Here is a 23487-nt window from a genome sequence, read left to right on the forward strand (position 1 = left end):
AAACAAATAGAATATCATTATTGGTATTATCTGTAAATTCATCAAGATGTACAGCTAAATTCTAGATTGATGAATTTTTCGGCTTAGTTGCAATATCTGAAGCTACATTTTCAATTCTCCTACCGACAGTATTTCACACAATATTTATGTCTTGTTTCAAAGCGTCTAGTTAATTTTGCTGGCATCAATACTTCAAACCTCCGCACAAATTACAATTCGATAGAAATGAAACATTTCAATGAGTGTAACACCAAACGCTATATAGTCGGAGTAATATTTTTCTTTTAGGAGCACCCAAAGTTAATGTTGGCATTATTTCTGGCAGAGCATCCTGCATTAATGTCTTCTATGAAAATGCGAGAGTTTCATCTGTCTGGTCATTTCAGTTAGACACAATGGAATATCACTTGACAATTTGAGCAATGCCGATTGTTGCCAGAGAAGTCTGCAGTTGCCGACGACGACGACGAAGATATCAACTGTTCGATATTCGCTTCGAGGACCACATAACAACGAAGGATTCTTTGGACTAGAGCATTTGCACAACTTTGTTAATTTCAAATTTTCACTGTTCTTTGGTCTCTGGCGTAATGTGGTAGAACTTCGACGTAAAACTCACTTCCATATTCAAAATTATTCGTGATAGCCTAATGTAGAAATGTGAAGACCTTAACTGATTCTCTTTCGTGTTTATACTGCTTATATAAATTGAATAGTATTTAGCAAGCAGAGTTTGATGTCGTTTTTTGCAAATCACGAAGTAGACTTTTAATATGTCTGTCAAACATAAATTCAATGAAGCAGCTGGTTGAAATGTTTATTAGAGTAGAATGACATACTTCTTGACAGTGTTGTAAACATAAGCACTTGAGAAACTGAGTTTCGTTTTTCCAAAATTCTTTATAATCTTTATAAATAAGTAGCATATCGAAGTTTTATTTATTCTCAAAAGATTATGACTGATAATCAATATCAGCTCTTGAATAAACTCCACCTAACAATAAAGGAATTTGTGGTTTTGTTTTTTAATATTTGAGTTTTATAGAATGTACAAATATATTTGAAATACATTTAGCGCGACAACGTCGCATTTTATATGCACACCATTGATATTTGTGAAATTAAGGAGATACTTTGTAAAACATAAGATGAAAATAATGAATTTTATTTTAAATACTTGATAGAGTTTTAATTATCATTGTTTGATAATACAAAGTAAATAGTAATTGATATATTTCTATTATTTCATACCTACCTAAACTTTTGAGAGCAAAATATTACATTAATAAATAAATTTAGTAAAAATATTCTGTGCTGTTGATTTAATAACATATGCAACATCAGTGGTAATGATAAAGCGAAATGAATCCAAACGAAACCAAGTCCCAAAGAGCTACCAAATAGAGGGAGGTAACAAAGAAGAAGACGAGTTTGAAGAAGAGGAGACAGTCTCTTCGGACGTGATCCACCGGCTTCAATCCACTCAGATGATGATCGTTTTGATTCCGGATTGATGTGATGGATCCATTTTTAATCCAATGTTATATATCGATACAAAAAATCTGATTTATCACGTGTAAATATGACCAAATATTTATCAAGCCATTATTGAGCTTGTCCAGTATTTTTTCTTCATCAAGAAACACAAATTGTTTTTAAAATGATAAAAGTAGCTTCACTTGCCACTTTTTTCTGACTAATCGAAATGTCATGAAACTTTATACAAAGTCTTTTGAAAGTTTGTACTTCATAAATGTCATTTGGATGTTATGTACTCGATATATTTCAACTGTCTACTAAAAGATGTGATACCCCCGTGGATTACGAATACTTCATTATTTTAATTTTCGGTCAAATGAAAAAACAGATCATAAGTGTCCACTCGATGTTTTTAGAATTGAGACTGATTTATTGGATTCGGAAAACGCACCTTCATTGAAGACATAAAAAGTAATCTATTTAAGGTATCGAGGGCCATACCTGTCAAGGCTTATAACAAGTGTATGGAAAATTGCATTAAGCGTTAACATTTATAAATTAGCCTCAAATAAGCCTATTTTGAAGGGGATAGTGAATATTTGTCAAATATCGTCGGCTCCATTCGCAAATTTCATAACTCCATAGCACCAAATTTTACAAAACTTAATGATAAAAAAAATTGAACGAAGCATTTACTTTATTTTAAATAAAGGATAAAAATAGTGGCCAGATATCAAATTTTTAAAAAACAATTGAAGAAAAACAGTACAAGTGAATTAAAACGGATTGCGTTCAGCTTTAAACAAAATGGGTTACGAGGTTTTCTATTTAGATTTTTGAATACTATCAGATTTTTTCCAGTTTTTACGATTTTTTCTATTAGACGCGTTCAGAAATTGTCTATTTAATGGTATAAAAATGTTGATATTGGTAAAAAACGGAGTGTCATAGCTTGAAACTCAAGCCGACGATATTTAAAGAAAGTTTTCTTGTTAATTCATTCATTATTATGTAGTGGATTGTGAAAATGTGGATGGTATTTCTCCCTTTTGTTTGACCTACTACACCACTGTTTGTTAACAACGCAATTGTACTTCTGAAAAGAGGTATCTGACAATCGGATTAACATATATTTTTATCTTGAGGTAAAATAAATAGTTCGTAGTCAAGTTAATATTTAAATATGTTTCAATGAATACGCCGAATAAAAGTGTCAAAAATGTTCAACATTTTCGTCATTATTTTGGTGCTATGTTTCGTAAATCAATCCCAATCCAGTCTAATTTGGGATGCCTTTTTGTTGAGTTTAAAAAATCTCGTGAAAGAAGAAGATATATTGCGATTAAATCTAAGTAGAAGTTGTTCTTGGCAAGTAAAAGCTTTATACCAGCAACCAAACATAGTTTGGAAGAGTAAGTTAATAGTAAAAAAAACTAAAATTGATTCTAAAAACGTTATTGTAGTGTTTGATGCATCTGCTAAATTTCCTTACTCTGGAATTCAAGATACTGGTAGAGTCGAACTGGGAAATTTCGAACAATGTTTAGCTATAGATTATAAAAACGATGAGGTGAAAATTTTAGGAAAATACTGCTACGCAGGCTTAGTTATTCCTGATGTAACTAATATTACAAACACAGATGTAAGTACAGTAAAAAGTACATAAAACCTATTCCAAGATAAGGATAAAGGACGATTTTTTCAACAATATTAAGTAGAATTGGTACTTATTGTATCGTTAACAACTTCATCATAATAAACTTCTATGTTCCATATTAGAAAGCACTAATGATATACATTACCGGTCAAAAGTTTTGTCCATCCCATAATTGTTTACTTTGAACGAGCTTATGTTTATATTTCATCGGTGAGTGCGACAAGGTAAAACCTGTTGATTATTATTCTTCAACTGCAAATTATTTCTTCGGTTTTTATGGTTGGAATTTAGTCCCAGATAGCCCTGTGATTCGCAAGACCGTTCTGTGATTTATACTTTTTGGACCAAGACAACTTTTTGTTTTCGCACTCGAAAATTCAGACTTGTAAATTATAAAACGGGTAAAACCAAGAAATTAACCGTATCATTCCCGCCGAATTAAAAATACCTCGACTCACCGTGGACTACAACGTGAACAAATATGCATCCCCTAGGAGCTTTGGTGGTAGAAAACGTTTAGGGCGGCCTCGAAAACTCACAACCGTTGAATATAAACATATTGTTTTGATCAATAAAAATGATCGGCGACTTACGAGCCCAGAGATAGTAACTTAGATCAATGAATCTAGTGATCTACCTTTGATTACTTCTACAGTGAAAAGGAGATTAAGAGTAGCTGGCCTTTTTGGAAGGGTAGCAGTGAAGAGGTTGCAGTGGGCTGAAGAACAGAAAACATGGATGCATGAAGAGTCAAAGTTTGAGGTTTTTGGGTTTAAGAGAGGAGTGTTAGACGCAGATCAAAAGAAAAACGGAAGAAAAGTAACTAGAGAAGTACAAATTGAACGGGTTTTGAAGAAAAAAAATATAAAAGTAAAATGTAGTACGTTCTGGGCAGCATCTGATCAAAAGATAATTTATCTTATAGCATGAAAACAATCTCATCCATTTCTCGAAGCTGCGCAAAGAGTATATGAAAGAATTGGAAAGGAATGTACAGAAAGTAATGGTTTGGCCTTTACAGTCGCCCGACTTCAACGCCATCGAGTTATTATTGGACATTGGAGTTATAAAGCAGAGTCCTACTTTCACTTTAAATCTTTAGAACATCTTGAAAAACGAATGGAACCAAATAAACGACGATTATTTGTCGAAATTATTACAGAGAAAGCCAAAATTTAATAAATATAAATTTCAAAATTGATCCTATTGCTTTTATTTATTACGTATTACGGAAACGTGGGGAAAAGCTTTTGACCGATAGTGTATGTCCATGAGTTTTGTAAATCATCATTAACATACCTGTTACAACTCACAAATCTAAATTTAAATCTTTTTTTGTGTGAATCTTTTAAGGACACTTACGAGTGCTCCTAATTTTTATGAATTTTATTTAAACTAGTGTTGGGGATATTTTTTAAAATATTAAAAATATTTTTAATATAATAAGCGCTTATTTTTATGGTCTTTCAAGTAGGAATTTAGAAAGTATACATACTAATCTTGGAAAGTAAGATTTAAATAGAAATTTCCCGTTTTGTTTTGCTAATAATAATTATTAAAAAAACAAAATTTCCACGACAATATATTGATTTAAAGTTTAAGTTGTCATTATTTTGTTACAAATAATAATTATTTTTGTTACTTAAATATTTGATTTGATATGCGTGATACGAACTAATTTTAATTTATCATACTGTATAAAACAATATTTTTCCCAGTTATTTTATAAATTGGCTATATGTATCCCAAATGGATGTTCTGCTGAAGATATACTTCTTATTGTTGACCACATTTTTCCCGGCTTTCCTCCTCTATTTATAGACCAATTTTGTAGTACCAAAGTAAGCGGATGGGACACTTCATTTGGAACTTTAATTACCATGTAAGTTCGTACACTAATTTATGTTTTTTCAATGCAATTTTCAGATTTTAACACGCTATCGAAAGTTTAGAATAATTTTAAATATCCTTTATTCTGTTTCAGGTGTATTTTCCTCATAATAATCTTTCTTTTAGTCGTTAGTACTGTTTACGATTTTTACTGCCTGAAATTTGAACAAAGTAAGTATTTTTAATTAGAAATACCTAATTACAGAGGGAATTTGTTAGAATATAAATGAATACAACAAGTTATAGTGAATAAGGTTCAAATATGAACGAGACAAATGTTGTAAAGGACGTACCTGTATGTTTTGAAGGTAGTTTTGAAGTGCCTGACGTAGGTCTTCATATTTAAATGGGTCGAAATCGTCAAATATGGCCGCTAAACCGTCGGGAAAGATCCACATGATCGTCGACCGCAAACCATCATCATCCAAACAACATTCGACACAGAAAATAACTCATTTCAGCTAAATTCGATATAAGGCTATGGCCGCACAACGATTGTTTTCAGCAAGCTGTTAATCGCTACAACCGCGAAACCGCTTGAGATGCACACACCACGATAAAAAATCGCGAAACGACCCGCAGTTTGAAGATGGATTTCAAGGTAGCAGTATGTGTTGTTACTCTGATGATAAGAAATAGAAAAAGAAGACGTCAACGCAAATTTCGAAAATATTGGATCCACTGGGCGTAGATTTGAGAAAGGTTTCTTTCATAAGAAGTATCAAAGCTTAAGAGACCATCCTGATAAATTTTTTAATTACTATAGGATGTCAGTAGCCAGCTTCGATAAGATTTTACAAATTGTGCGTCCCTACATCACCTTCATGGATACAAAATTTCGTAAATGTATTTCACCAGAGGAGCGCCTGTCTATTACGGTCTACCGAATACTGACCAAAAAACCGCACGCGTTTACGCCAGTGCGTACGCGTCAACCAAGTTCTATAGATTACAAATTTTGCCGAGGTTTTTACCCGCGAGCATTTTGTAGCAAATCACGGTTTTAAAATCAGTCGCGAGAAAAAACCGCAGGTGCGGCCGCTTGTATTAGTTTTCTAGGGGCACAAATTCACGCGATTAAAAACCACAGCGGTTTAACCGTAGTGCGGTCTAGTTGTGTAGAGGCTATCGTCCAAAAACATCTTCAATATCGAAAAATAACGAAGCGGTGAGTTCCCAAACTGTTGAACTTCGAGCAAAAATTCATGCAGTTGGAAGTTTACTACAATACAAGACGGATGGGGACGGTTTTTAACGCGTAACCTTCACTATAGATGAAACATGGGTACATTAAGACACTCCAGAAATCAAAGTGTCGTCTAAACAATGGATGAAGAAGGGGGAGGCCAATCAAACGAAAACAACCAGATCCAAATTATGTGTACTGTGTTCTAGGATAGATGAAGAGTGCTGTATGTCGACTTTCTACGAAAATACCGTAGTATATGGAATACTGCATACTACTCTAATCTTCTGAAAATACACGCGAAACCACTTATTGTTCGAAAAAGAGGAGCTGTCCATACCGATTCTTCTTCAGGATAACGCGCATCTCACGCTCAATACAATATCAGAACTGGAGTTAGAGATATTAGAACATCCTGCCTACAAACCGGATTTATTACCCTGCCACTCCTTGAAGAAGCCCTCGGAGGTTAATCATTCAAATCCGATGACGAAATAGAGGAATGCGTCCATGGCTGTCCGAGTGGCTTAAAGAATTCTTCGATACCTACATGAAAAGCTCCCGAATTACTTAAAAAAACTGTAAATTTTTGTAAATATGTTCGATTATAAATATATGCGTCAGAGCGTTCCTTTTATCACATTTGAAACGCGTTCGTATAATATTTTTGACAAATTAGTAAATTTTTTATTAAAATCGTTGCTTAATGGTACTTTTTGGAGTGAGAACATAAGCAGGGATAATACAAAAAGGATCAACAACAACTATTGTGAAGAATATCAAAGTTGTGGTCGCTAAAAGTATGTTCAAGGTTAAGTGAAAGAGAATTAAAGAGATCATCGAAGCCAAACATACAATACAAGCAGCTAACAAAGATGAATACCGCTAAAAAGTGCACTGATTGTGCCATTACCCAATTCATGCTGAGGCAGTCGCGTTTGTAGTGGAAACAAATGTTTCAAAATGGTTCTAAAATATTTTGGCTCTCCCTTGTAACAGATTGAAGCCAACCCAAAGCAACATCAGCACCAAATAATCACCTTTCATTCTACCGGAAAAGATCCTGTTGAAATTTTGAAAATAGGTCCTTAGTTGCCTCTTTGAAGTTCCATATGGTGATAGAAAGTCAAAAATTAAAATCAAAACAAAAAAATTTATTGTGACTTTCCAAAGATATTCTGCCAGTTTTATTACTACCAATGTTGCATTAGGTTCTTCTTCTTTACCGTTTTTGCCTAATTTTGCTTCCCATGACTTATTCCATAGTCCTGAATTTTCCATTCTTTGTAAAATAAGTGAATTTGATCAACGAACTTTATGAGTGACATATTTTTTGCAGATTTTGTCAAATTTGATCACTTGCTAATCTATCCTTTTTTTTATAATTTCTCACATGCGTAAGATATATCATCTTTGCAGCTTGCAATGTACCCTTTTATCTTTTGGCGAGAGTCCATGTTTTACAACCGCCAAGTCAATATTGATCCATAAACAGCCTCATAAACATTTAGTCTTGAGACGTTTTCAATTCTCTTATCAATCTCTTCGTGTACATTATTTTCCAATGAATTCAATTGTGCTAACAGTTTTAATCCTATATCCCTCTTTGTTTGAGTGCTATTACTGTAGTACTTTCCATTGCTCTAGATGTCAAAGTTCTTTTGTGGATCTTGGATGTTTTCTGAAATAAGAACTACACTTGTTTCATAAGAATATTTTGTCTTTTCAGAACCAGCACACCCTCTATTGTTGGCTTTTTCAGTAATTACCAATACCAAAAATATACTGAAAGTTTCTTTGAAATCATCTCCAGAAACCATACAAATTTTCAGTGGAATGAGAATTATTAGTGTCACTTGGATTATAGCCGCACATGGGATGCAAATTTTTATGAAACAAGTTATTCCAGTTATGAACTGGGATTATGGAAAATCTGTGAGTTGTTTTTATTCCTTTGAATTAGATTTTTATGGTACAATCTTCATTTCAAAAAGAAACATTGGCATTATAACTTTTTTTAAATTTCTTCAGCAATTATAATTATTTTTTAGCTCCTTTATAAAAGATATGCATCATACTTGTTGAGTGCTAATTTAGCAGTATCAACATTTTTTTTCATCAGCGGATTTTTAGTCAGCTTTCTATATTTTAAAAGAAAAATTGAACATTGGTTGGTTCAGTTGAAAAAGCTTCCCTTGCTATATTTACATCGCTACATTAGGTAAATCATATATATGAACAAAAATTAATTTTCCATATTCAGTAATTAAGGAACAAAAATTTTTTCAATCAATTTATTTTTAGACTTACTGCACCATTGTTGATGCTTTATCTGTTTATTCTATATGTATACAAATATCTTGGAAGCGGACCATTGTGGGAGTCTGGTACTGAAACTCAAATAGGACATTGTAGAAAGTACTGGTGGTCTTACTTTTTGTATTTACAAAATTACGTTAATTGCAACGAAATGGTAAATAGAGTTGAAATATATCATTAACAATAGACAACTGGTCTGCAAACTAAGGTGAAAAATCTGCTGAAATGTATCGGATTTATGACTACTTTGTCGCGATTTCTTCCATTGATCTGTCAGTTTTACATACTTGAGAAGCCAACGAACTACTTCTTGTTTTCAGTAATGCTCGAATGTTTAACAATTTCAATTTCATTAGCTACACAATTAGGTTGTAAAATGAAACACACACGCGCGCGCGCGCGCGAGAAAGCCCGTCCCTCTAGGCATCCACCCCCGGATAAATCGGTGGATGGATGTGAAGAATGACATTCCACCATCCCCTGTCATTTCGACAGGTCATCGTCCTCGTCAAGTCGCAGTTTTGTACTTAGAGTCCTACCTGGAGGTATCATTTTGTTGTAAAATGAGTTGTTATGAATTTTAAAAAGATCGGATAAAAATATAAAAAAAAACTTAAAAAACAAATGTGCCCATCAATAGTCATCTGCTTTTTAACTATTTCCTTTATTTGCTAAACTAAAAGAATAATCAACTACAAGCAACTGAACATACACGGATGGATATAGTATTGCGCTACTAATAGTAAAATGGTAAAATTAATTTCAAAATTTACATTTTTTTTTGTTCATTAAAGGTGATAAATTCCGATATCGTCATTACTTCTAGTTAATAAAATACTTATTGAAATTAGCGATGTACTAACTAACTATAAATACCATTTATAACATCATCCAATAAGTCGTGTGACTGACACACAGATGGCGCTGCCATTTTCAAATCCATATGATATTTATGAAGTACCAACTTTCAAAAGACTATGTGTAAATTTTTTTGTCATTTTGATTAGTTAGAAAAAAGTGACAGCCTTTTAAGTGGAGCTGCTGTTGTTATTTTCAAATCAATAGATTCCAAAAATTTCGTGTTTTGCTTTATCAATGCTTCTTGATAAAAAAATACTGTACAAGCTCAGCTCTGCTCTATCTAAAAGAATCATTTGTTACTGGTTTGCTGAATTTAAACGTGGTTATACAGATACCGATGTTGGTGAACGTTCTGGTCGTCCAATTGAGGTAATTATTCCAGAAAACATCAAAAAAGTCGACAAATTTGTTATATTTAATCGTAAATTGAAATTGCGTGAGATAGCTGAGGTTATAAAGATATCAGACAATTATACCGGAACATTTCACCATGAGAAAGTTTTTTTCAAAGTGGATGCCGCGTTTACTCACAATCGATCAAAAACAACAACGTTTCGATGATTTAGAGCAGTGTTTGGTCATGTTTACACATAAAAAATGTGACAATGGATGAAACATCCATCACTTCATTCCGGAATCAAAACGATCATCATCTGAGTGGACTACAGCCGGTGAACCACGTCCGAAGCTTCCAAAGGCACAATAGTCAGCTGGGATGGTTATGGCTTCAGTATTTTGGAATACGAATGAAATATCTATTTCCAAAAGGGAGAGACCCCCAATAGCGACTACTACATAGAGTTGTTAAATCGTTTGAATGCAAAAATGAAGGAAAAATGGCTTAATATGTCCAAGAAAGAACCACTGTTTCACCAAGAAAATTGAATTGAACGAATTACACTTTGAATTACTTTCTTATCCACCGTATAGACCAGATCTGTCCCCTAGTGACTACTGGCTATTTGCTTATCACAAAAAAATGCTCGCCTGTAAGAAATTCAACTGAAATGAAGAAGCAATTGCTGAAACTGAAGCCTATTTTGAGACAAAAGACATATTCTTGTATGAACAAGGCACCTAGAAGTTAGACAAGCGTTGGAATGATTGTATTGGCCTTGAAGGAGATTAAATTGATGAATAAAATCGATTTTTAGCAAAAAATTGTTTTTCTTAGTTATAAACACACGACTTATTGAGTGATCTGTCATAATTTTATAACGTTTTAAAAAACTAATATAATCACTTTTTATTCCCACAATCGTTATATTTGGTTACTGAAGTGAATTTATTTTGGAAGCCGTGTGTTTTAACTCAACTTTTCCTCAAAATCATTATTTGATGACGTAAATACATAAACACTTAACTAATTATTAAAATTTTAAATTACACTGAAACAAATTAACCAAAAACATTGAATCATTTAGCACCTCCGTTCAAATAGTGACATATGTCAAAAAACAAACGGGTAATAGACGTTTGAAATTTATTTTAACTTTATTTTCCACTTTTCGGGCGATAACCTCGAAAACTGACAAAGTTACCGCAATAACAACTATTTACATGACGTTATTTGATACAAGGTTCCTACGCTTTCTTGCATCAATAATGTAACAAAAACAATTTTCTAATTTTTTGAGTTATGATACTATTGAGAACTATATCAAATAGACGAGTAAACATAAATAAATATCCAAAACAAAAATGATCGCGAGAAATTAAACATTATGGAGTAATTTTTTAATATAAAATCGCCTGAAAATAAAAAAAATGTTGCCGACTCATTTTATATTTTGCTGTAACTTTGAAAAATTCTTCTTTAGTATCCTAAAAAACAAAATTTACACGAGCTCGATTTTTATAAGCGCTTGTTTCCGCCTATTTAAATAAAGACTTTCCAAAATCGATATTTTCCAGCTTTATCAAATTTTGCTGTAAAATGTTTCTATTAGAAGATATCTGTATGATCAAGACGGAATTCACAGTGGGAAAGAAATTATTCTAAGTGTAAATAAAGATAATTTACATGGATGATTCTTTTAATTAATAGCTGAATATAGTGAAAATGAGTGATTTTTAGTCATTTTTTGTGAATTTCAATCGACTCTAGCGTCTTAACCGCTTTAGGGGAATTAAGTATAGATATCATAGACAAGCTTGATCTACAAGTTGATTTGAGCAGCCCACTCTTCATAGAAGAAATCTTTGCTTAAAGTTTCGCAATTTCAAAAAAATTCCAATTTTCAGGTTATGAACCGAACGTGTTGACTTTGAGATAAAAATCTAATACTCACAGAATCCACTATTCTTACCTTTAACTTTAACTGATTATATCACCTGTTTTGTTATTTTTTTTCAATCGATTTTAGATGGAATGACTCATAATTTATTATTTTTTCTAGTACGTAAGTTGTGAACTAATTATATTTACTGATGATGTTGGTTTGAGCCCAATCAATGTGATAGTTAACCTAAAAATATCTGTGATTTTTGTGCATTTTTTTGTAACATCAACTTTGTATATACATTCAGTAACTACTTTTCCAGTGGAAAATTTATTTTGTTTGATTTTTAGTGTTTAGTACATCTTTGGTATTTATCAGCTGATATGCAATTATTTTTCTTTGCTCCAATCGTTTTAATTCCCATCAGTATATTGTTGAAATCCAAAAATGGACTGAAGCTAGCAATGTTTATATTGGCTGGTTTGAATATTTTTTTTGTAATAGCTTACGTCGGAATTGCCATCTTATTTCCTTCAACAAACGACAGGTATTTTTATTCAAAACTTTTATTTAAAATTATCATTAACACGATATAAGTCCTTCAAACAATGTTTATCTTATTATTGTAACTTCCAACAATCACACTAAAACTTTAAAAAAAAATGTGTCTGTGGTTAAATGGTCCGAGAAGTATACGGGGAGAATGATGTGTTGTAAAATAGAAAATTTAATCGAGTCATATTAGACCTGGGAATGAAAGATAATAAACTGAAAATTGTTTAAGTTAGATTAGATTAGATTAGGTTAGGTTAGGTTAGGTTAAGCGTGAGTTATGGTTATTAGTACGTTGTATAAAGTCAATTACTTACTAAACAATTATAATGATTTAACAATGTACTAATTATTAATCATTTATTTTTAATTCTTTTATATATTTAAGTATAGTATATTATCCATTCTGGATTATATATTTTAAAATAAATAAAAAACAGTGAGGAAATAGATTTTACACATATTTTAATTCATCATTAAATACGGCATATTATATATTTATTAAAATGTGAATTTAAATATTAAGATTGATTGACAATGGAAGTTAGTTATCTTCTTCTTCGTCGTCTTCTTTTCTTCTTTGTCGTCTTCTTCTTCGTCGTCGTTTCCTTCTTGTTGTCGCTCAAAAATGTTCAATTCATTGTCACCATCCACATTATCCTCAGAATGCTTGGATATAGTAGCTCTGATTTTCTGCATCCACAGCGGGACCCACAACCATTTTTGCGATTGCAAAATATTATGTTAAGTAGTTCGGCTGGTGCTGGTGGTAATAACGTTCTTATGGGCACCAGGATTTCATTTTCAAGTATCCAGCCCCATTCTTGAGGTTCTAAGTTATAGCCACGTTTGAATTTGGTAGTGGACACGTTTGATATGTTGATGAGCTACTGCACTTGTTGGTGGAAGTATTGACAATTGTACAGGTTCATTTAGTTTCGTTAATTTGATGAATTGCGTTTAGCGGAAATAATCAATGTTGCCATCAACAAATAATTCAAAATTCAAATAATGTTTGTAGGGGGCAGTTTTCTTGTTGAAATACTTTCCCCAGTTTATCTAAATTGGGAATTTTCTCAGAAGCCACTAAATACGTGTAAAAATAAAATGTGCTTTTTAGTACAAGGAAATTGATCAAAACTTTTAGTAGAATACATTTTTGTTTTAACATTGCCTTTGTCAACTTTTTTAAAGAAAATTTCCTGTTGATATGATTGAGTACGTCCAATTAAAGTCAATATCTTCTCCCATAATGATAGTAGTCTTTTGATGTTCTGATACGACAATAGCTGTGTCTACCCCAAAACTGGTTGGTTGAATGGAAAAAAAGTTTAAACAAAAGTTGTAGAGAATTTTATACTCTTCAACTTTTATTATAAATACAAATCTCATTTGAGCAATAGGAGCCGAGATATTCGCAAAAAGCCGATTTTGATGACCTTTGACCTTCGATAGCAATGGTGACTTTTGAGACAATATTTAGAACGACAAAACAAAGGTTTATACCAATTTTAAACTTATTATTTTTCATTCCGAGGTTGACCCCTTTTTTTACCTAATATGACTGGGCTATAGATTGTGCCCAAGGATGAAGATCGACTTGATGGACTTCTACTGTGGAGGGTAGAGATAATAGAGATTATAGATATCTATGTGTAAAAATTGCCCCTACTGATGCAAACTTTGTAATAAACCTCCAAAAGTTGTTAAATTAGTATAAAAACACAGTTACTGGCTGCGTGTACCTGGATATGTAGCAAAGCTTTGCTCTTCCTCAGTTGAAAGAATTACAGCCGATTGTTTACTTCCAACAGGATGGGGCACCACCACACTGGTTGATAGCAGTTTGGGAAGACCTCAACGAAACTTTTCCCAACCGATGGATTGGACGGGATGGCCCAATTCCATGTCCATCAAGGGTGTCCGGACATAACACCCCTCAATTTCTTCTTATGGGGTTATTTAAAGGATATTGTTTACCGGACACCGGCTAATGACATTGATGAATTGAAAAGCCGTATTACACAAGCTTTTAGTACAATCACAGACGACATGTTACAGCGTACCTGGCTTGAAATTGATTACAGACTGGAAGTGCTTAGGGCCACCAATGGTGCGCATGCTGAAGTGTACTAAAACAAACCTTATTAGTTACAGTAATACATTCAAAAGACAGAATATAAATATCTTGTTTATTTTCATAGTTATGAATCTTTCAAGTTGTAAAGATAATTTTTGAACGCACACTGTATAATAACTATTAGTGGGTTAATATATTTGTTTCAGTACTCTTTATACACACAGTAGAGTTCAGGACTATTTTATTGGAATTGCGATGGGAATATTTATGAGATTTACGAGAGATGACTCGTATTTTAATAGTATTAATACTAAATTCATTTCAGTAAGTATATAATTAATTTAAATCTCTAATTATCCTCAAAAACATTTCCCCGAGGCCCAGTACTGCTCTCATAACATAAATAGTTTCTCTAATGTACCGGGTGGGCAAATAAAAAAGGCCGTCGTACATATCTTAGGAACGAATTATATGATAGCTACAGGGGAAAAAATTAAACAAAAGTGGCCCCAAGAAACACGTTTTTTTTAGAATTTCAAATCCGTTACTGTAGGGCATATTTGAAAATATAAAATTAAGAAAGCCTAGTCACTTTTTATAAACTTGATTTTGTTTGAAAAGCTTTTGTCCAGCAATATAAAATATATAAATTCTAAGCAATTTATTTAGCAACGTAAATGCTAGAGGACGGACGTTGTTTCATATCTTAAGAAATGTGTAAATGGCGAGATTTTTTCTTCAAATGTCTATTAGGCTGATCCGCCTGAACGAAAATTAAAAATTTCTTCTGGATGAAAAGTTTTTCCATTAGCAATCCAAACTGTTCTCATAATAATAATAATTGTTGTCGCTAGATGGCGTTATCTAAATGTAAATCGAATATTATTAACAATGAGAACAAATCATTGAATAAATCAAACAATTAACAACTTAGGTAACTAATTACGTAGTTAATTGCACTTTAGGTCTTCAAAATTTCATCATATTCTATACATGAAATCAGTCGCTGACAGGTGGATACGACAGCAGTTTCAATTTCTGTAATTGAAATATTTCGTATTGCCTATCGTATTGTTTTAATCATATCATCTCTTGTCGTGGGTCTATAGGTGTAAGCGAGATCCCACAAATAAAAATCTAAGCAAGTTGAGTCTGGAGATCTGGCTGGTTGAATAAATAAACTTCAACGTCATATCCATCTATGCTGTTATTTTCCAAATATGAAGGTGTTTATTTATATTTTATGCTTTCTTTCACTGGCAAACAATATAAAATTTTCAATAATGGAGAAAATCAGCCTAGTAGAGGATTGAAAAAAATCCCGCTATTTACATATTTCTTAAGATTTCTCGGGATAGACTTAGATTTACGTTGCTAATTAAATTGCTGAGAATTAATATATTTTGTATTTCTGGAAAAAAGCTCTTTTACAACATCAGGTTTATATAATCGTCTTAGCAGAACCTTGCAAACATTTTTTAATAACAAGGTTTCCCGTCTTCTCCATCTCGTATTAGAAGATCTAGATTAAACTTTGTGATAGAAAAATACGCAGAATTCGATAATCGTGTATAAACATATACTTAATTGGGTTAATTTAAAAAAAATCGCTTTTTTACTATTATATTTTCGAATAGGCCCTCTAGTAGTGAACCTAAAATTTTAAAAATAATGAATGAAAGTATCTCATTAAAATTATTTATCTGGCTGGCTGAATGAATTTTATTGTTATGTACTGAAAATATAGCTGATCAATTTCACGTTTTGTCTGTTAGAATTTAACACTTTATGGTTTTTTTTTTTATTGTAGAAAGGATTTTTAAACTTGCTTATTTGGATTATCGTGTTAAGTGTGATGTTTCTTATAGTTTTATTTTACGAAGATGCTGAAATGTGGTTTAGCTACAACAACAAAACTATTTATATTGGTTTTGCTAGATTCACGTGGTGCGTAGGTTTGTGTTGGATTGTATATTCATGCTACCACGGTTATGGAGGTAAATTCTTTAATATTTTTTTTTCATTATATTATATTCACCTTTTAGGTTATTTACAAATATTAGGTAATAAGTATGCAATTAAATACAACTTAAATGCGCTTTCCATATAAAAATTATCAGTCTGCCTCGTTATTGACGTTGTTTTGATTGCCGTTGATCTTCAATTATTTGTGGAAGACCAGAGAAGATTTAAAACAATTTTCTTTTTCCTTGATGACATTTGACATTTGACAAGTGAATCCTTCTATCTTTGTGAGTGACGATTAGCACTACGTGCGCGCGAATGTTCTTTGTGATTGTGACATTTCAAGTTCTCTGAGCTCTTTTTTTTCTGATCTTTTGTGATAGTGACACTTTACTACTTAAGTGATCGAGAACTTTTCTCACTTTGATTAATTTACAATTTACGATGCCGAGTAGAAGACGACCTGACTTAGGTCGTCGCAGTCAATCAAATGTGAGAAGATTTACTTCACCTGCTAACTGCACTGATGATCAGAGAGACAGATCAAGAAAATAGTCGTATTGCTATGTCAGAATTGCGTTCTTCAGTGAGTGATGATGAAGTCGATAAGCTTAGAGTGCAATAATAATCAAGTCGTAACGGACACCTCGATCGGATTCATCACATTACCTACAGATTTCTGTCACATCACAGATTAAAAAGAGGAGCTTAATAAGCGTGTTTTCACAGATATATTGCAACAGTTCCATAACCATAATTGGCAGGATAAACGAGAAATATTATCGGTGGAAAATACAGATATCGATGATCTTAATGAGACCATTCAGAATTTCTTAGGAGACTATCCCACGGAGCTTTTAAATTCACTGAAATTGCCTGGATTACCACTTCGCAATTTGCAGTTAAAACTAGGATCATGCTGCGCAACATTAATCAACTTCGACTGGCTGTGGTCTTGATACCGTTTATACCGATGATTCTAACGGTTCGGTTTTAAACGTTTACAATTTCCGGTACGTCTGGCTTTGACGATGACCATAAATAAATCGCAAGGCTAGTCGTTGGAAGTTTGCGTAATCAACTTGTTTCTCGTATGAACAATTTTACGACTCATGCTCGCGTCTTCTTTGTTTATTTACGCACCAGAAAACAGAACAAAAAATAAACTTTATCAGAAAGCCTTAAATTTATTAACAGACTGTATCATAACTGTCTGCGTCTATCAAAAATCATATTGAAACCTTATAAATAGCCAGTATTTCGGGAAAACTCTGTTCTCTAAGTAAGCAACATCATGTGTAATAAATATACGAGGATGTATTGATATCTAGTTAGCCTAGACCAGTTCCATGCATAAACAAAATATTGCGTTACCATAGCAACGAACAATAACTTATTAGAAGTGTCAGTGTAAAGTTTGACGTCAAAAAAGTAAACCAGAGTTACGCAATAAATTAAAAGAAAAAATATGTCCACCGAAATTGTGAAATCGAAAAATTGGAGTATCGAGCCATCATCAAGTATCTGTATTTAAAAGGGTTGAGAGGTAAGCAGATTTACAAAGATATGCTTAATACCCTTGGTGATCAAAGTCCTTCGTATGTGACCGTGAAAAATTGGACTGCAAGCTTCAAAAGAGGTAAATTTTCCATTGAAGATGATGACCGATCGGGAAGGCCAGTTTCTGTGTCAGTTCCGAAAATATCGATGCAGTTCATGACATGATTTTATCAGACCGTCGAATTGGGCTAAAACGGATATCTGAAGTACTGAATATTTCATACGAACGCGTTCATCATATAGTTCACGTCAATTTGGACATGAGAAAAATTGCTGCAAAAGGATCCCCAAATGTTTGAATGTTAACCAAAAGCGTGCAAGGGTAGAAGCATCGCGTTCGATCTGTGCTCGATCTGAAAACGATGTAGACTTCTTAAACCGAATTGTTACTATGGATGAGACTTGGGTACATTTCTACGATCCAAAAACAAAGCTGCAATCGATGGAATGGCGACACTCTGGTTCTCCAAGACCTACGAAGTTTCGTGTCAAAAAATCTGCTGGAAAAGTTCTTGCTTCAGTTTTTTTCTGGATTGCCATGGAGTAATCATTTTTGATTTTCTAGATAAGCGTAGAACAATAACTGGAGATTACTATTCGACATTACTGACCACTTTACGAGAAACAATTGAAGAGAAATTACGCTAAAAGCTATCCAAAGGTTTTTGCAGGATAACGCCCCTGCACACAAATCTCATGTTGCCACGGAAAAAATTCGTGATTTATGGTTTGAATTACTAAAACACCCCCCTTATTCACCAGATTTATATATTTATATATAATAGCTAGAAACGTTTCAGGTTCGCTGTAGTAAATGTATCCATTTAAGAGGAAAATATGTTGAGTAATATAATTTCTTTTGTTTGTTTGAAGTTTGTCTTTCATTTATCTTATCACCTCGTTGTAAAATGTTTTTCTTAATTAATGGAATTCAGCCAAATAGGAAGGTATCTAAGTACTATTAATCCGAAACGTAGGTTACAGAAGGTTACGAAAGTAATGTCGGTTTTGAAAATTCCTACGCCTAAATTTAAAAGTTAAGACTAGTGTTGAATTTTATGAAAAGTTCTAAGAGGTTTAAGATGTAGTCAAAAATAATAAAAAATGAAGAGCCCACGTCAATAAAAGTGGACGTAACGATGTATAGAGATAGCGACATCATTGTTTTTCAACAGCTGCGGAAACCCCGACAGGTACTCTTTGCTCAACTGTGAGCTATCTGACGATGATGATCTTTTTGTAATTGAAATTATACCATGGCAAGAAGTAAAATTTTTACAAAAACAATGTAATTTTATTCCATTTTCCGGTGATAACGATTTAGCAAACAGATTTATCATTGTTTTGAGATCAAAATAGAATTTTTTTGTGAATTCGGTTACGTTGTACTGGTTGATGCTGGGCTGCAGGGGTTGTACTTTTCGATATGAGTTTTATATAAAAATTTGTCCCCTTTCCAATAAATTCTTGAAGAAACTTCTGCTTTCAGAGTCTCAGAGTTGTAAAGTTTTCTTGGGAATAGCGTGTAGGTACTTTAGTGTGTGTTTATTTTTAGGTATAGTTAACTGGATATTGTGCAGGCCGTTATTTCAAGTCGGCGCTAAAATTACATATAGCATGTATTTGTTACATATATTGGTATTAGCACATCATGGTTTCAGTAACAAAATGAAATTTTATATGGATATTTACGTAGCGGTAAGTAATATCAAGGGCAGTTATAGTTAACGTTTGTTATAGTTATTTTTAAATAATTTTTTTTAATGGTGCATATAATGATTGAACAAACAAGTTTATCTATTTTATCACTAATTTAGGACCTAGGACTATTTTCTCTGGAAACAAGAATAATTTTTCTGGATTCTTCTCTCTTTTTTTCTCTTTTCTCATCTTTATATTTAATTCTTTTCACTACATTTACACTCACTTATAAATTTAAGTTATAATAATGGAATTTACAAACAAAAACATTTTTACAGTATTTCGTATTCGGTACTTATTCCGCAAAGCATCAAGCTCTGCTCTCTGCAGTTATTTTTTTAGAGGTATCCGAAATAAGTTAGTTGTTCCCCCTTGATATAACCTCTCTTGTTTATTCATACCTAGCACCTTGATGATGAGTACGATTAAAATATTGACAATGATTGCTTAAAATATTTCAAAAATATCATTCTTACCAAAAGAGGGTGGCTGCTTAAGTTTTGAGACAAATATTTACATCCTCCATCAAGATAAATACACTTTTGCAGACATTTTAAATAGATGCCGAAGCATATTTTCCATTCCGATTGTGGTACCTCCATAACTGCTTCTCCAGGTGTAGAAAAATGTTGACTTCGTAATTTATTTTTAATCTGTAGGTATAAGAGGAAATAATTTGGTGTCAAACAAGGACTGTACGGCGGATGCTTCATCAATTCGATGTTTCGACTTTTAAAAAAAGTTGTTGTTTCAACTGATGTGTGAGAACTCCCATTGTCTTAGTGGAGAATGAATCTTCTGCAATTAGTTCCTCTGATTCTTCTAGCAAACAAAGGCTGGAACGGTGCCCAGTTATTTCGAAAAAACAGGTCATTTGCTTCAAAGTGCCTCGAGCTAACTTTTGTTAGATTTAACTCAACTTGAAAGACGCATAAGGTCGATTGTAGTTTACTTTTGGGTTTATATGAATAGATCCATAATTTTTCGCCTGTCACGATCTTATAGACGTCTTCTAAAGCACCGAGATTGAAATTTTTCAACATTTCTTTGTACCAATCGATACGAGCGATTGTCAAATTATGCGGTATATGTGGATTATGGACGACTTTCACGAAGTTTATCCCGTAGCGAAGTGCAACCACGAATGAATTCGGAAAACCAGTTGACATACTACTGTCGGTTTAATACAGATCAAATTCATGGCATGAAATTGTTCCACATTCATTTTTTTAATAAGATGAATGCCTCAAGTATTTGTAAACAACTCAAATAGTACTCGTTTTGGGTACGTTCATCATAAAAAATGTCAAATCTCACTTCATTGTTTCCATATCTTAAAAGTTATATCGATATCGTAAAACTTAAGTAGTAGCCCTCGTATTTGCGTCTAATATATATTTTTTTATTTATTCCAGTTTTATTTATTTTGTGGTTATTTTATTATATCAGTGATTTGCGCTTTTCTATGGTCGTTGGCTTTCGAATCTCCAATTCTGACGATAGAAAAATATTTTTTCAGAAACACAAGGCAAACAGGTAAAACCATTTTTTTACTATTAGGTATTCAATATCCTTCGGGCATATAGATCTATATTTATTTCAAAATTTAAAATCTCAGACTCTGTTAAATTCAAAAGTTAGTAGAATTGATGTGTTGGAGCAACATCTAAATAATGCTGGCCACCCAACCATCAAAAACCCGGTTAGTGAGCAGTTTATGTACTGACCAGTTTGATTCGAACATTTTTCACAAATCTACAAATAGTGCAGCTGACACATACCCACCTGAACAATTTGGTAGATCAATTTCAAAAGATACTTATTTGAGAATAATTAAAAAAAAGAGGTATAGATAGTATAAAGTAAATTTCAACAAGCAACGCGTATCTTATATCCAATATTTAACTTTGGGCAGTGGAAAAACCACTAACATAAAAACTAAAAAGCTGATTTTTACTAAGTACTATGAATCTAAGTTTGAGCGTAAATTGGTTCCCGATAGACAAAGTAGAGTTATTAGAATGCCACATAGATTGCCTCAAAAGAAAGTTTGGTTAGGTTAGGTTATGTTAGGTTAGGTTAGGTTAGGTTAGGTTAAGTTAGGTTAGCCTAGGTTCCCAATATCTGTTATGGTCAGGAGCTGTATGTCTTTATAAGTAGTTAGATATCTCCTTTTTATTGATGGTATTACGAAGTACGAAATGTATGTTAACAATATGGTACAACTTGCCATACACGTGTGCAGAAAATGAATAATTTTATATATTTCATATTGAATTAGATGAGAGCTTTTCGAACTACATCGTATAAGATTTGAGTTCAGGAAAATTGGAATATTTTTCAAACATCTTTCAGACTTTTTATGATTTCGTCCTTGAAATAGAGTATAAACTTATTCGAAATTTACATTTGACAACTTCACTTCTATGCAACCCAGTTTTCGAAAGCCAAAAATAATAATCTTCCATTTCAAAAGTAACAAGAATTTAACTAATTATTAAAAATTATTTATTTCAGGAGTTACGTTCGCCAATCACGTCAAGCGAACAGAAGAAGCTTATGCATAATTTTTTCAATATAATCATAAATTATTTAAAAATATAAAGAGTTTCGTTTATGAAAAATATTTAATCATTTTTTAATACAAGTAATACAGTGCGATACATCAATTAGTTTCGTAGCAAACAGCTACTTCAGGTATAGCGCCTAGTAGGAAACGATTTGCACCTTAAAGCTTTACTTACCATGAATTCTTATGGCGCAGACACATAACCATAAAGTTATATAAGGTTATATCTCAGTTATTTTGTCATTCGATCAGGAATAAACGGTGCACCAATCAGCTGCTAAATTGTGGAATTTATTTTCTTGCGGTTACAAAATAATTTATATAAAATTAGAAAAATAAATGCAACAATAAATACAGTTGTAGTTGTAGTCGATGAAAGTCTCTGGATCTTCCATCAACCACTTTGCACGTTCCTTTTTTACACTAGGAACGTAAATAAAATAGATTTTCGGATAATTGCAATGAAGTATTAGGACACTGAGGTATTATACACCACTCATAATAAGTCTTTTATAATAGAAAAACAAATGAACACTAAACAATTCTGCTTACTAATTTGGCATTTCTGGAACCGTTGGCGTTACATTGTTTACATCAACACTCACGATTACACTACCTGATGCGTATTTCGATAACCAAGTTTTCGTCTTCAGAGACTGAAAGTAAACATTTACCTTCAGTGTAGTCGTTAATGTTGGTGTAAACAGTGTATTCAGACTACCGTTAATTGTTCATAAACTTGCTATGTAATGACGTCAGGGAACCGCCATCTTAAATTAGTGATGTATATATGTATTAATTGAACCACTATTTCAAAGTTGGTCTAATATTTTAAGGATATCACTCCCATTTGGCAGTTATTAGAGGTATATTCAGCAATGTTGTAATAACGAGAAGAATGAATAACAAAATTTAAATAAAAAACTTTATTTGTTGAGTATTTGTTTATTTTAAATTGCGAACAATTGTGACAGATGTCGATAAGACGGCGTGACATTTATCAAGGTAAAACAAATAGGAAAAAGGCAGTAGAAAGTAACGTAAATTTAATTCTAGCACCGATTCGATGATTTAACTGCATTAAAAATATAATTCACTTTATGATTTTTTGTTTTATACAGTCTATTTTTTGGTAGTTACGATTAAGATCGATTCATAAAAAGCGGTGACGTAAGAATGCCGGGTGATTACACCTGGGTGATAAAAATTCATATCTACAAGACCGTGACAGTCCTCTCGCCGAGATGAACGAGTTGAGTATAAAACTTATAAGCTAAAGAGCAGATCCTATGCTAAATGCGTATTACAAAGTTCAGATTTTGTTAATTTTTTGTATATTTATAATATAGATATGTTCATCTGAAGGCATTTTCGTTTAAATGACAAAATTTTTACCTAGATCTTCAGTTCCTTCTAGTCTAATCTCTAATTCTATGAAAAGTACAA

The 23487-nt window shown here is 32.6% G+C and overlaps 1 protein-coding gene across 1 annotated transcript; it reads left to right on the forward strand.

Annotated features, from left to right (window-relative positions):
• The first annotated feature begins 2621 nt into the window (after positions 1-2621).
• LOC130453092 (nose resistant to fluoxetine protein 6-like) lies at positions 2622-22096 on the forward strand. The gene is made up of 13 exons (XM_056792691.1): positions 2622-2891; positions 2943-3121; positions 4855-5018; positions 5121-5197; positions 7942-8147; positions 8264-8433; positions 8517-8685; positions 11965-12161; positions 14453-14570; positions 16057-16243; positions 19327-19469; positions 20888-21008; positions 21990-22096. The coding sequence occupies exons 1-13, from the start codon at positions 2699-2701 to the stop codon at positions 22037-22039; spliced, it is 1974 nt and encodes a 657-aa protein (XP_056648669.1). The 5' UTR covers positions 2622-2698; the 3' UTR covers positions 22040-22096.
• Positions 22097-23487: the final 1391 nt, after the last annotated feature.

This window comes from Diorhabda sublineata, chromosome 1 (genome assembly GCF_026230105.1).
Source record: "Diorhabda sublineata isolate icDioSubl1.1 chromosome 1, icDioSubl1.1, whole genome shotgun sequence".
Classification (NCBI taxonomy): Eukaryota; Metazoa; Arthropoda; class Insecta; order Coleoptera; family Chrysomelidae; genus Diorhabda; species Diorhabda sublineata.